The 11,434-nt window shown below is 39.3% G+C and overlaps 2 protein-coding genes across 2 annotated transcripts in view; one reads left to right on the plus strand and one right to left on the minus strand.

Annotated features, from left to right (window-relative positions):
* Positions 1 to 6,216, minus strand: part of LOC126392846 (synapse-associated protein 1-like) — an 8,636-nt gene extending 2,420 nt beyond the window's left edge. Inside the window, exons 1-6 of the mRNA XM_050048516.1 lie at positions 5,899 to 6,216; positions 5,469 to 5,587; positions 5,268 to 5,334; positions 2,051 to 2,124; positions 1,808 to 1,947; positions 1,533 to 1,684 (exon numbers count right to left, since the gene is read on the minus strand). Of these exons, the coding sequence (XP_049904473.1) occupies positions 1,533 to 1,684; positions 1,808 to 1,947; positions 2,051 to 2,124; positions 5,268 to 5,334; positions 5,469 to 5,587; positions 5,899 to 6,100 (754 nt within the window). The 5' untranslated portion in view covers positions 6,101 to 6,216. The remainder of the gene's footprint in view (positions 1 to 1,532; positions 1,685 to 1,807; positions 1,948 to 2,050; positions 2,125 to 5,267; positions 5,335 to 5,468; positions 5,588 to 5,898) is intronic.
* A 1,369-nt stretch (positions 6,217 to 7,585) lies between these two features.
* On the plus strand, positions 7,586 to 11,164 carry phospho2 (phosphatase, orphan 2). The gene is made up of 4 exons (XM_050048541.1): positions 7,586 to 7,724; positions 8,331 to 8,411; positions 8,670 to 8,764; positions 8,892 to 11,164. Exons 2-4 carry the CDS (start codon positions 8,338 to 8,340, stop codon positions 9,455 to 9,457), a joined length of 735 nt encoding a protein of 244 aa, XP_049904498.1. The 5' UTR covers positions 7,586 to 7,724; positions 8,331 to 8,337; the 3' UTR covers positions 9,458 to 11,164.
* The last annotated feature ends 270 nt before the right edge of the window (positions 11,165 to 11,434 follow it).

The following is an 11,434-nucleotide window of genomic DNA, read 5'->3' on the forward strand; positions in this document are numbered from 1 at the left end:
TCACAGAAAAGTGCCGCGAGAATAAAAAAAAGAAAAGAAATAAAGTCAGATTAAATATTCCTTCCGCAACAATTTTAAGACCTTTGAGTAATGAATTTAAGACCAATTTGAGACATTTCTAATGAATTTAAGACATTTTCAGGCCTTACTTTTAGATACATGAATTTAAGACTTTTTAAGACTTTTCAAGGATCCGCGGGTACCCTGTCCTAACATCATTTTTAGCATTATTGGCCTCTGATCCTACACCATGACCTCCATCTACAGAGCACGGTCATACCACAACTTCAACTGTAAGGTCTTTTGCCTCCAGACCTCCGATCAGATCTCAAACTGCTTTCCCAAGAGGACAAGAAACTTTCCCAATAGAACCCAAGGCAGAAATCAATGAGCTGTTCCTGATGATAAATCAAACAGTGTATGTGGTATATTAGCTTATTCACAAATCACAGACACATAAGGTGACAAAAAAGATTATTCTCTCTTACCGTATTTTCTGTTGTACATCAGTCTTTATAAATGCATGCCCAAGTTATGTAACTAAGGAGTGGAAAGAGAATAGACCTGGGGCCAAATTCCTAAATGACATGTACGCACTAAAACCATGCATACATGTTTTTTTCTAGAGCAAGTCTAGGGTAAATAAGACAAGAGAGGAAATAAGAATAAAACACGTTTCACTGATGATGAACTGATTTATTTGTGTGTGATTGACTTATTCTTTTATTGGAAACACATCATCTTTTTACCCTGTTAAAATCTTCCTTTCATTTTGTCCTCAATTGTGAAGTGCTTTGTTTAGTCTGTTTTGAAATTGGCGCTCAATCACTGACCACCTTTATCTCATCTAAATGCACTCACACAGCTGACGGTCAGCCTTCCGTCATTGTGAAACTGGTATTTGCGGTGTGTCCCCCCCCTTTGGCCCTCGTTGGCGTTTGTCTGCAGGGGTCAGCAGAAAGTATGTCCGAGCCCTCACACACACTTGCACCAGCTAAAGGCCTTCTTACTAGGCAGAACATTGGAGGTGCTTTGGCTTGTCATTAGTTGGGCGCATGGGAGATCCTGAGAAGCCTGGGCGTATATGCGTATGGGTGTGTTGATTTGCATGCACACTCATGCATGGAGGTTACCACATGAATGTGTGTATTTTGAGCAGAGATAAGTAATTTTTTCATCGATTATTTCTTAACTTTTATTAGATGAGTCATAATTTGTAAGTCAATGGGCAATGTAGCATCTAGAATATGATTTAAAATATGATTTTTGTTGTTGATACGTATTTGTTTCTGAATATTTAACCTTATAGATTAAATTGTGCTCAGTTTGGACTGTTTTCTTACCTTATTAAGACCAGTTGACAAGTTTGAAGTTCAGTTTAACTTTCGAACATTCCTATTCTGAGTATAGAGTGAGCTGGGAGAGGCTTGTGAAGTACACAGGATAGTTCTATAAGAAGCAGAAGCAGCTCTGGCAGTGGCCCCTGTTGATGTGAAAAGCAGGTGACATGGTCCCTTGGATGAAAATCTGACCTGTTAAGATGACGTCCTCAGGTGAAACATTGGCCCCTCTGTCCTCACCCTCCTTCTGCTGCTGCTGGGCTGCCAGCGCTGTGAGCTGAGCGGACTGCTTGATCAGAGACACCCGGTAGAAATAATTCCTCCAGAAAACCTCCTCCTTCACCCTGTCAAACACATCATACATCCATTTTATAACATCACTTGAATGTTGATTCCACAGGTAATTGTGTCCTGTTAACATCCTGGCAGAAACAGGGACATCAAGTAAAATACAAAAGACTACTGACTGTTTAGGAACCAGGTCAAAGCGCATGCGGTTGAGGAGCTGGTCTTCCTCCAGCATCACTGCAGCTAGAGGATACATCTGCTCCATGTCGAAGTTAAACTGAACACCAGCGGGAGGGTCTCGCAAGAAATTCCTCTTGTCCTGGAATCAGCAGCCAGAGAGCTCAGTTTGTACAAAAGGGGCTAAATAATTCAGAGATAAAGAGACAGACATGTCGACACATTTATGTAGTGTATTTGCTTACAGCTGACAGAGCAAGGATCTGCTGCTGGATTGTCTCCTCCTCATTGTAACCGACCCAGGGAGGCACTGCCGCTTCTAGACACAAACATCAGCAAACACACACATTCAGTTGAGCTGTGACACAAAGTACACAACACCATTAGACACGAGTAGGCTTCAGAGAGGTATTTCATCACTCAGTCACGAGTCTTATCACTCAGTTACACCCATGCACACACCTGGATGTGGTAATAGAAGCTGATAATGTGAGTCTGCTGCTCTCACTGACAGAACATAAACATAAAGATTAACACAGTTTCCATCAATGCAGTCCTGCAAGATCGCAATTTGAATTCATTTTGACATTTTAAAAAGGTAAAATTACACTTTAGTTTGATACATTACAATGTTAAGACAACTCAATTCATTATATACAGACAAAATAAGGAGTGACTGATAACGTGCCTTACAGAGAGATCAGGCTGACTACTGATGATTTTGTCTCTATGTTGTGTGGGGTTCCACAAGGTTCAATCCTTGGTCCCACCTTGTTCAGTTTGTATATGCTCCCCCTTGTTATTTGTTAGTTTAAGAGTGTTGCTTACAATTGTTTTGCAGATGACACTCAACTTAATGTATAATTTAAGCCTGACTATCTCAAAAATCTGGATACTCTACATTGTTGCCTTACTGCTATCAAAGAGTGGATGTCACTTAAATCTTGGTCATTGTTTCAAAGAGTATTAGACCATATCTCAGTCATTTTGTAGGAAATGTAAAACCATCTGCAAGAAATTTGTGTTTGATCAAAACCTGAATTTTGACCATCGCATTGAGAAAGTGGTCCAGTTTTATTTTTTGCATCTCAGAAATATTGCCCAAATCAGTTCAGTGTTGCCAAAGGGTATCGTAGATCAAATCTTCCATGCCTTTATCTCTTCCTACCTGGATTACTATAACTCCTTATTTTCTCGTTTAAACAAGTCTGTAATTGCCTGATTCCACTTGGTTCAGAATGTGGCAAGCAGGCTTTAAACAAACACTAAACAATGACAGTAGCCTATATCACCCTCATTCTAGCTCACTTACATTGGCTTCTTGTGCACTTCAGGATTCAGTTAATGATCCTCATGACAACATTCAAAGCCCTCCATGACATGGCACCCTCTCATATTTCTGAACTCATAACCCAATACTATGCACCAAGATCACTTGGATCGTCTGACCAAATGCTCTTTAATATCCTGCGGTCCCATTCTCCAAATCCATGATTCCATTTGACTTTTGATTTTAAGGTCATGATTTGATTCAATGTTCAAATCAAATATTATTTTTCAGCACTGACAGCTAGAGGAATCTTGATTTGTTAAGATCGACAGATTATTGGCTTTTTGCCCTGACAACTGTCATTTACATTTTTTGATTTCTTCTTTAAAAATATAGAATACATGGTATCAAGTGTGATATAACCCCTGATAATTTTTTTGGAATGTACCACACTTAGGAAATATGATCAAATTTAAATAATTAACTTAAAATGTAATAACAATAACTTCTTTCACCAGTCAACTGGGAACAAATGCAAAACAAAAAGAAGAGCAGCTAGATTTCAGAACAGCTTGAGTATGTTCACCTGCAAAAAGCCACCAGATCATCGTGGTGCCAGGATGAAAGGGCGTTGCCTGTGTTCATGTTCTTTTCCCACGCAAGTCTATTTGTTCATGATGCCTATGAATATGCCTTACCAAATTTGTCGTGTTGACTGAGGTGGTGTTTTGTACCTGTGCATAACCTCACCTTCAATCTGAGGTTTTTTTGTGAACAACGTGTTTGTTTACATAACTCATAGGGAGGTAAAAATATGACCACACCTGTGATTTCAGGAAGGAGATTTGTATAGCTTCAGACACATACTACTTGTAGCGTACCTAACACGTTGCAATAAAAAATGCTCACCACAAGTACAAGGCAAACCCACCAACCCTGCTACAATGTGACACTGTGGTGAATAAATATGAGGCCAAACATAGCAATAACCCACTTTATAATTCATAATGCATGAAAAGATGATTCACTTTATGAGTAATGAGTTGTAATCCTTACCATTAACCCTTCCATAACATTAACCACCTCTCTCATAACATAATACTTCATAGCTAGCTCATCACTAACTTCTAACTTGCCCTCCTGCTTCTAGGCCAGGAGGGCAAAGGGGGCTGATTGCTGACTGATGTGTAGTTATGGTAGGCGGGTCATGTACCTGCTGCAGCTGCAGTGGTATCTACTCATTGGGAAGCAGGAGGATTTTCCAGGTCTGTTGTTTCTCTGTCATCTCTGGCTCCAGAAATGGCCAAAGTGTCTCGACAATTGGAGCTGCAGACTACCAGACAGCTATGCTGTGTAGTCTTTGAAGTGTATTTTTCTTCGTACATGCACAAGTCGGCAGGAATACTGAGAGAATTGCATATCCTGTTTTTGATTTTTGACTCTAAATCAAAAGCTCATTTCGATCAATTTTCTATTTAGAATTAAAATTGTGACCTCCCCACTAAACTCCATATAAGGTGCTTTACAAATTGAGTTTGAGTGACTCATTACATTTCGTTAAAAACTTTAAGTAGTTATGAAAACTACAAATCCTCATCAAGCCCATAAAGCTGTAGTAATACTCTGCTTACTGTACAGTGTGTTTCTGTTGGATTTAGCTTTGGCCTCACCCTTTCGAGAAAAAGTGACTTCAGGGTTCACTTTACTTTTAGTTACTACATTACTGTCACTTTTCCACTGTTGAATTTCTTATCAAGGCCTAGAAATCCTCAGTAGTGTTTCCAAAAACAGACCACGATGTGCAAGGTATGTAACTTCATTGGAAGCTAGTTTGTCATGTCTTTCACAGAATAAAAATGCATTTGTCGTAGGACTGAACAATTCGTCCAAATATTACCAAAATCACAAAATGGCCAAGTTTAATATCCAGATTGATATAGGAATATGTGATAAATATGTGTGAAAGGAAAAATGTGCCACAGCATACCATTATAAATGAAGTACTGGAGCGTTATACAGATGCATCAGCCAACAAATTCTCCAAAAAAATGAAATGCAAAAATTCCCACTAATATCCTGATACATGCTGCATTGCATTATCTGTCAAAATAATTGCTTCATCATTTTTCTTTGCATATTTGAGACACATTGTTTAGAAAGTATTTGTTTATTTATCGTAAAGAAGATTCTACCTGATTTTTTCGCCTTCTTCTCTTGGACGAACTTCTCTTGCTCCTTTTGGAAGTCTCCTAGGAATGTCTGCAAATGCACAGTGTGACACAAACACACAGATACACATTAAACAGAGGAAAGGACTAGTGTTTCACACATCAACCAGAAGTCGGCCTCTAAATGCTGCTGAACTTGTCAGACGAGCAACAATGCCAACACACCTTATCTATGATGCCGTCGATTTTTCCTTCTTCCACAGTCTTCTTGATGGTCTGAGCTGTCTCTACCACTGACTCAGAGATCTTCTTGGTGGCACTGGAGGCAAAGCTGAAGATGTATTCTTCAGAGGGGGGAGGAAGATGAAAAGATGGTGGGCACCAGCATTATATTGTGAGACTGTTACTATAAGCATTGCTACAACAACACCAGACATATCAGATGGCAGCTCGTCCTGCAGTCACATATGTTCTTGTCACTGGACAACAAATAACAAAACTCAAAAAATAAAATAAAAATAACTAATGGCACGATGGCTATGGCAGCTAATTCCTCGAGCCTCTGCGAAGCAATTTAGCTAATGACCTAGCTTGAGATTAAATACAGCTATTCACCAAATGCAGCAGTAATACAGTAAACGCAGTTGTGTCTCACCTCCAAGTCCTTTGCCGTGTTCAGAGTTTTCTTGGTTCGCCTCTGGTTCTCCATCCTGATCAGCTGGCTGCTGTTTGTTTACCTCGTTTTGTGCCTCCACCACCTTTTCTTCCTGCTCCACACTCACGTTTTCTTTCTCGTCCGACGTCTTCGTGTACGGCTGGTTCTCAAACCCCAACCATGACCCGAAACTTTTAAACATATTGGTCGAAATAAAACAACCGTTTGGCTTAGTAACGATGAGAAAAACAACAATCTGAACAGAGGCTGGTTCTCCACTTTACACAACCAGGAACTACACCGACAGGTTTTCTTCTTCTCTGTTTGCTTTTGTGTAGTTGAAGTTGTGTGCTGCTGCCACCGTGTGGCCACAGGGTGGAGTGATGCCTTCAAGTGTTCTCTCGGTCAGTGGGTACACTTCGGTTATACATTTTTACTTGTCAGAAATGTGACTCGCTGCATACTCGACGTTTTAGTCGGATATATTAACAAAAATAAACTGTAACTAATAAAGTTTGTTGTCTTAAGCCCGTGTGCTCTAGCTTACTTTTGACTAAGTCTCTCCTGACACTGCAGCAGGTGTAAAGGACACATTTTGGCAATAATATTACAAAATTTGTTATCACAAACCCTATAGGATACACTAAAAATGAGAAAATTTAAGAATTTAGGGAAAATACTAATATTTTAAGTAGTATAGTGTCTCGATGTATGTGTTTATGTGGGACGTTAGGTTAGTTTAGTTTAGGGATAGTTTGTTACCTGTAAAGGGGGAGGGGAGGGGGGGGGGGGGGTGCAAAAAGGTGGAGGCATGTCAAATATTTTTTAAGCACTGGGGAGGGACTTGTGTTTTTTATTTCGTCTTAGGCCATTTGGAGGGCATGCTTTATTAAAAAATCGCCAAAATTAGGCTACACAATTTCTACAGTGAGAAACCAAAAACAAACAAAACAACAACAAAAAAACATAATCACATCTGAGTTTAAAATAGTGATATTTCATCAAAGTCACTTTATTCTATGTCTCATTTAAAATCACAAATAAAATTTTTTGCATGAACTAGCCAGCATGCACGACAGTGAAAAACAGAGGCTTTTTTCAACTCCAAGATTTCATCTTCTACTTTTAATTTTCTAACATCAAAGGGTATGTTTTAAAAATCTAATAACTAAATTTATGGTGGAGGAAGGACCATGCATTTCCCCCGAGTTACTCAAGGAGGCTCTAGGAAAAATATTTGTAGCTTAAGGGAAAGTAAAAAACAACAGAAAAACAAAGTCACACCCCTGCTACCTCTGTCCTCTGATAGGTAAAGAACAGTCCCTTAGTCTAGTTTAGTTTATTTGATATAAACACAGTAGCATTAGAAAAATACATGTATGCACAAGAATCAGATGCGATCAGTGTTTGCAGCGAAACGATAATTTGCAACACCACTACCTGTCTGTCTTTTTAATTAAAATATTGAAAAGAAAATGCATCAGTAAGTACATGCACACAGGAAGAAAAGCATCCCAAATCCATACACATAAAACAAATCAGAAAAATACAAAACATCAACACAAAATACACAAATGTTATAGGACCGACTGTTAGCCTGGTTCCAGACCATAGACCCCGCCCACTCAACTGAGTTGAGAGCTTCAGTCTGACACTCAGGCTAACCGACTGTTGCCGTAATGATGTGATTGTTACAGCAGTTATTGTAGAAGACTCTCCAATGCGGCTCTTCACCAGCAGGGGCGGTAATGAGCACAGAACTAATTCACATCTTCACAGAACAGGACGAGCAGGAAGACAGAGCGGTGGACTGTCAGTGAGCTGAGGTGAGTTTACCGATGATCATAATTTAACCTAATATAGAGTATTTTATATGTATGAACCCAGGGAGTAGTCTAGTACAGAAATCCCTGTAATCTGTGTTATTCTCCGCTGAGCCTGATCTGAACTGTTGGAGCAGAATTTGAATGGAGGGATTAGCCTGGCTGCTAGCCCGTTCACTTGGAAGGAGACGTGGGTACACCAGACCTCTTAGAAAAATCAGCCATTTTAAACTTTGTGAGTCAAACCTTAGCCTTTACAGTTAGAAGAACATAAATGAATACATGTGAGGATTAATTGGGTTGTTGTGGTACAATCGGCACACAGAGAAGATTATTTATTGATATACAGCAGCTGGTCGGTGCAGTTTATTGTGGTCAGACACGGTTCGTGCTGATAAAAGATAAGCTGTCTGAGTCCAACAGACAGAGCAGCCACAAGTAGATAATGTTTTGTACTAACCAAACCCTGATATCCCGACTAGACTGAGCAAACATGCGTAATACAATTTTATCTAGCAAGAATATTACATCATAATAATAACTGTCTTCTTACTCTAGGTCTTGCTGTGTATTTTTTCTATATTTTAAACAGTGATGTCTTTTTTCCAGGTGAAAAATGAAGAAGACTCTGATGGTGTTTGATTTTGACCACACTGTGGTCGACGACAACAGTGACACCTGGGTGGTTAGGTAAATAATATACTGACTGAATCAGTTAATTGATCACTAATACAGTGCATTCCAAAACTGAAACAGGGTATAGTTTTACTGGAGCAAAATGTTTAAAAGTCTATAGGAATACTAGCCTACCACAAGACTGTTTGATACCGCTAGATCAACATACCACACTGATAGGATCATTTTACAGCAAAGGACCACGTATGAAATATGATGTACGATATTTGAATTAAATCCACTGTGTTTCTTTTTGGTTCTCTCTCCTCCCAGATGTCTTCCAGATCAGACTCTTCCTGACTCTGTGAAGAATACCTACAGAAAAGGCCACTGGACTGAGTTCATGGGCAGAGTGATGAACTACATAGGTGAGAATACATTATCCTGTTTGGCCATTCATTTCATTCACACATCCCAAAAGCTGCTCCAAATATTTGTACATCAATGTTTTATTCCTGCTTCTACTTCTCCTCTTTTTTCCATCTGTCCATTCAGGAGACCAGCAGGTCAGCCCCGACAGGGTCCGCAGTGTGATGGAGAGCATCCCCTTCACACCTGGAATGTCAGACTTGCTGACGTTCATATCGGAGCACAAAAGCACCATCGATTGCATTATCATCTCTGACTCCAACACCATGTTCATAGACTGGATCCTCCAAGCGTCTGGATTCCAGGCAGCTGTCGATCAGGTTTTCAGCAACCCGGCTAAGGTCAATGACCTTGGGTACATGGAGGTGCAGCACCACCACTCTCACGATTGCAAGCGTTGCCCTGTAAACCTCTGTAAGAAAAAGGTCCTGGAGCTGTACCTGTCAGAGCAGGCGGATGGCGGCGTGGAGTACGAGCGGATATTTTACGCAGGGGATGGTGGGAATGATCTCTGTCCTTCAACCTGTCTGAGAGGGCATGATGTTGTGATGCCCAGGAGGGGGTACGCTCTGGAAAAACTGCTGGCCAAACTGGAGAAACAGAAAGATAACGCTTTTCTAAGAGCTAAAGTCATCATCTGGAGCAGTGGTACTGACATCCTGGAGGAACTGAAAGCCAGTATGCAGTTGTAGCCTGAGCCATGGAGTCCAAAACTTGATCAACTTCAGTTGCAACTGAAATATTGCACTTTTACTGAGTGTGTACTGTAGACGACAAATGCTGCTCCTCTTGTTTAAATTTTTTAAAATATGAAGACAGTATTTTTAATTTTTAAAGTACAAGTTTGTCCGTAAAATTATTTTAATTTTAGGTACAAATCCTTGAAATTTGTCGATTTGTCTGCAGTAAATTGTATCTTTTCATTAGAAACAGTAATTACCCCCTCAAACAAGATTGGACTTTCAGTTTAAATTAAGGATTTGTCTTTTATTCAGAGGTAAGAAACAGAGGCATCTGTGCCCAGCTACAATATAATAAAGTACAAAAACAATGTCTACACTGAAATTCAGGGATCAAGGTTTACAGAAAAGGCCCTGCCTGAGACAGCAGGTTGACTGACGAGGCAGTATATATTATAATGATAACTGGTGCTGTAAAAGTAACCTCTTATAAATAGATTCTGCCAACAACATTGAAATACAATATTTTATCCACCACATGAGTGCTTAATGTCTTTACAGTATGTTTATAAGTAAGAATGTATCAATATCAGTTATGCTTGGAGCCTTCACAGAGCACTTCAGCTACATTTTATAGTTTTAAAAACAAATACACTTTATGTTTTTACCTGTCAGGGTTCAGTGGTAATGTTTTTTTTCTTCACTTTTCTGGTTAGAGATCTACTTCCGCAAAGTCAGTTTTTACTTGCTCCTACAGTTTGAAAAATGACCCTGTTTTATCCGCCTTGCTCTCAGATTTGCAGCAAACTGAAATGCTGGCTTGCACTTCAGCTCAAAACCTTCGTCTTTACCCGTCGCCATTTTCTCACAAGTGCCAGATCAGTGCTGTGCATGTTCAGCTCCCAACAGAGATGAGAAGGAAGCAATGGCTCCCTCCTTCACTACTTGTATCACCAGCTATGGAAAAAAAACAATCAACTTAATTCTTTTTACACCTGCCCATTCGGAAGAGTGAGCTAAATTGCTTGAATTGCAATATGCCTTTTTTATTTATTTATTTTTTTTACTTGACATAGCAGCAAAAGCACAGGTGTAACCCAAAACAGGCTGAAACTGAAGCAGCTAAATTGAATTAATAATTTTATTATTTACACTGTGACATGTGAAATGTCAGACTTGAGCTAAAAAAATCTAATGCAAATTGTTTTAAATATAGCTGTAGATGCTGGGAACATCTCTGGCTTTCATTGATTTTAACTGTTTTACATCTCAGGTCTGTTGTAGTCTACATGTGAAGCTATTGAGATTGTTTAAACCAGGTTTGTATGAACCTGATCATATTTACTCTGAGTGGCATAAACTTCAACTAACAAGAAGTCCAGTTTTTTTTTTTACCAATACCCTTCAGGTTTACTGAGTTATGTGAGAAACCTTCCTGCATATCCAGAACTGACAGTTTTACATTCAGCCATGTCTCATACATTTGAGAACGTTTCAGGTTTTATTTAGTCATATTTTCCAGATAGCTGGATAGGCTTGGTAATATGTACTGACTATGAGAAACCTGGACAGGGTGTTGGGGCTCCAATTTATATATTCATGGAAACATATGCATTTTGAGATTTTGTTTGTCAGTCATGAAGCAACATGCAAAATATTATGTGTTTATTTTTAATCTTGTAACTCTGATGATGCAATTAAAACCAGAAACCTCTCGGATCCATTTGTTCTTTTTGTACCATTCACAGAGTGACCAGAAAACTGCAGTGCAGTCAAACGACAGTCTGACAGCCCAGTACTTACACTTTTGTGTAACTGTGATAGTGTGGTGTTGGATTGGATTATACTGTGAGAATTTTTCCAGTTTTTGCTGTGTATAAATAAATCGAGTTGACAAAATACCAGAAGTCTTAATACAGCCCATTAGATGTCTACAAAGGGCGTTTGAGCCATGCACTTTTATAAACAACTGAAACAACCTCTGGAGAT

Source organism: Epinephelus moara, chromosome 1 (genome assembly GCF_006386435.1).
Source record: "Epinephelus moara isolate mb chromosome 1, YSFRI_EMoa_1.0, whole genome shotgun sequence".
NCBI classification, from domain to species: domain Eukaryota; kingdom Metazoa; phylum Chordata; class Actinopteri; order Perciformes; family Serranidae; genus Epinephelus; species Epinephelus moara.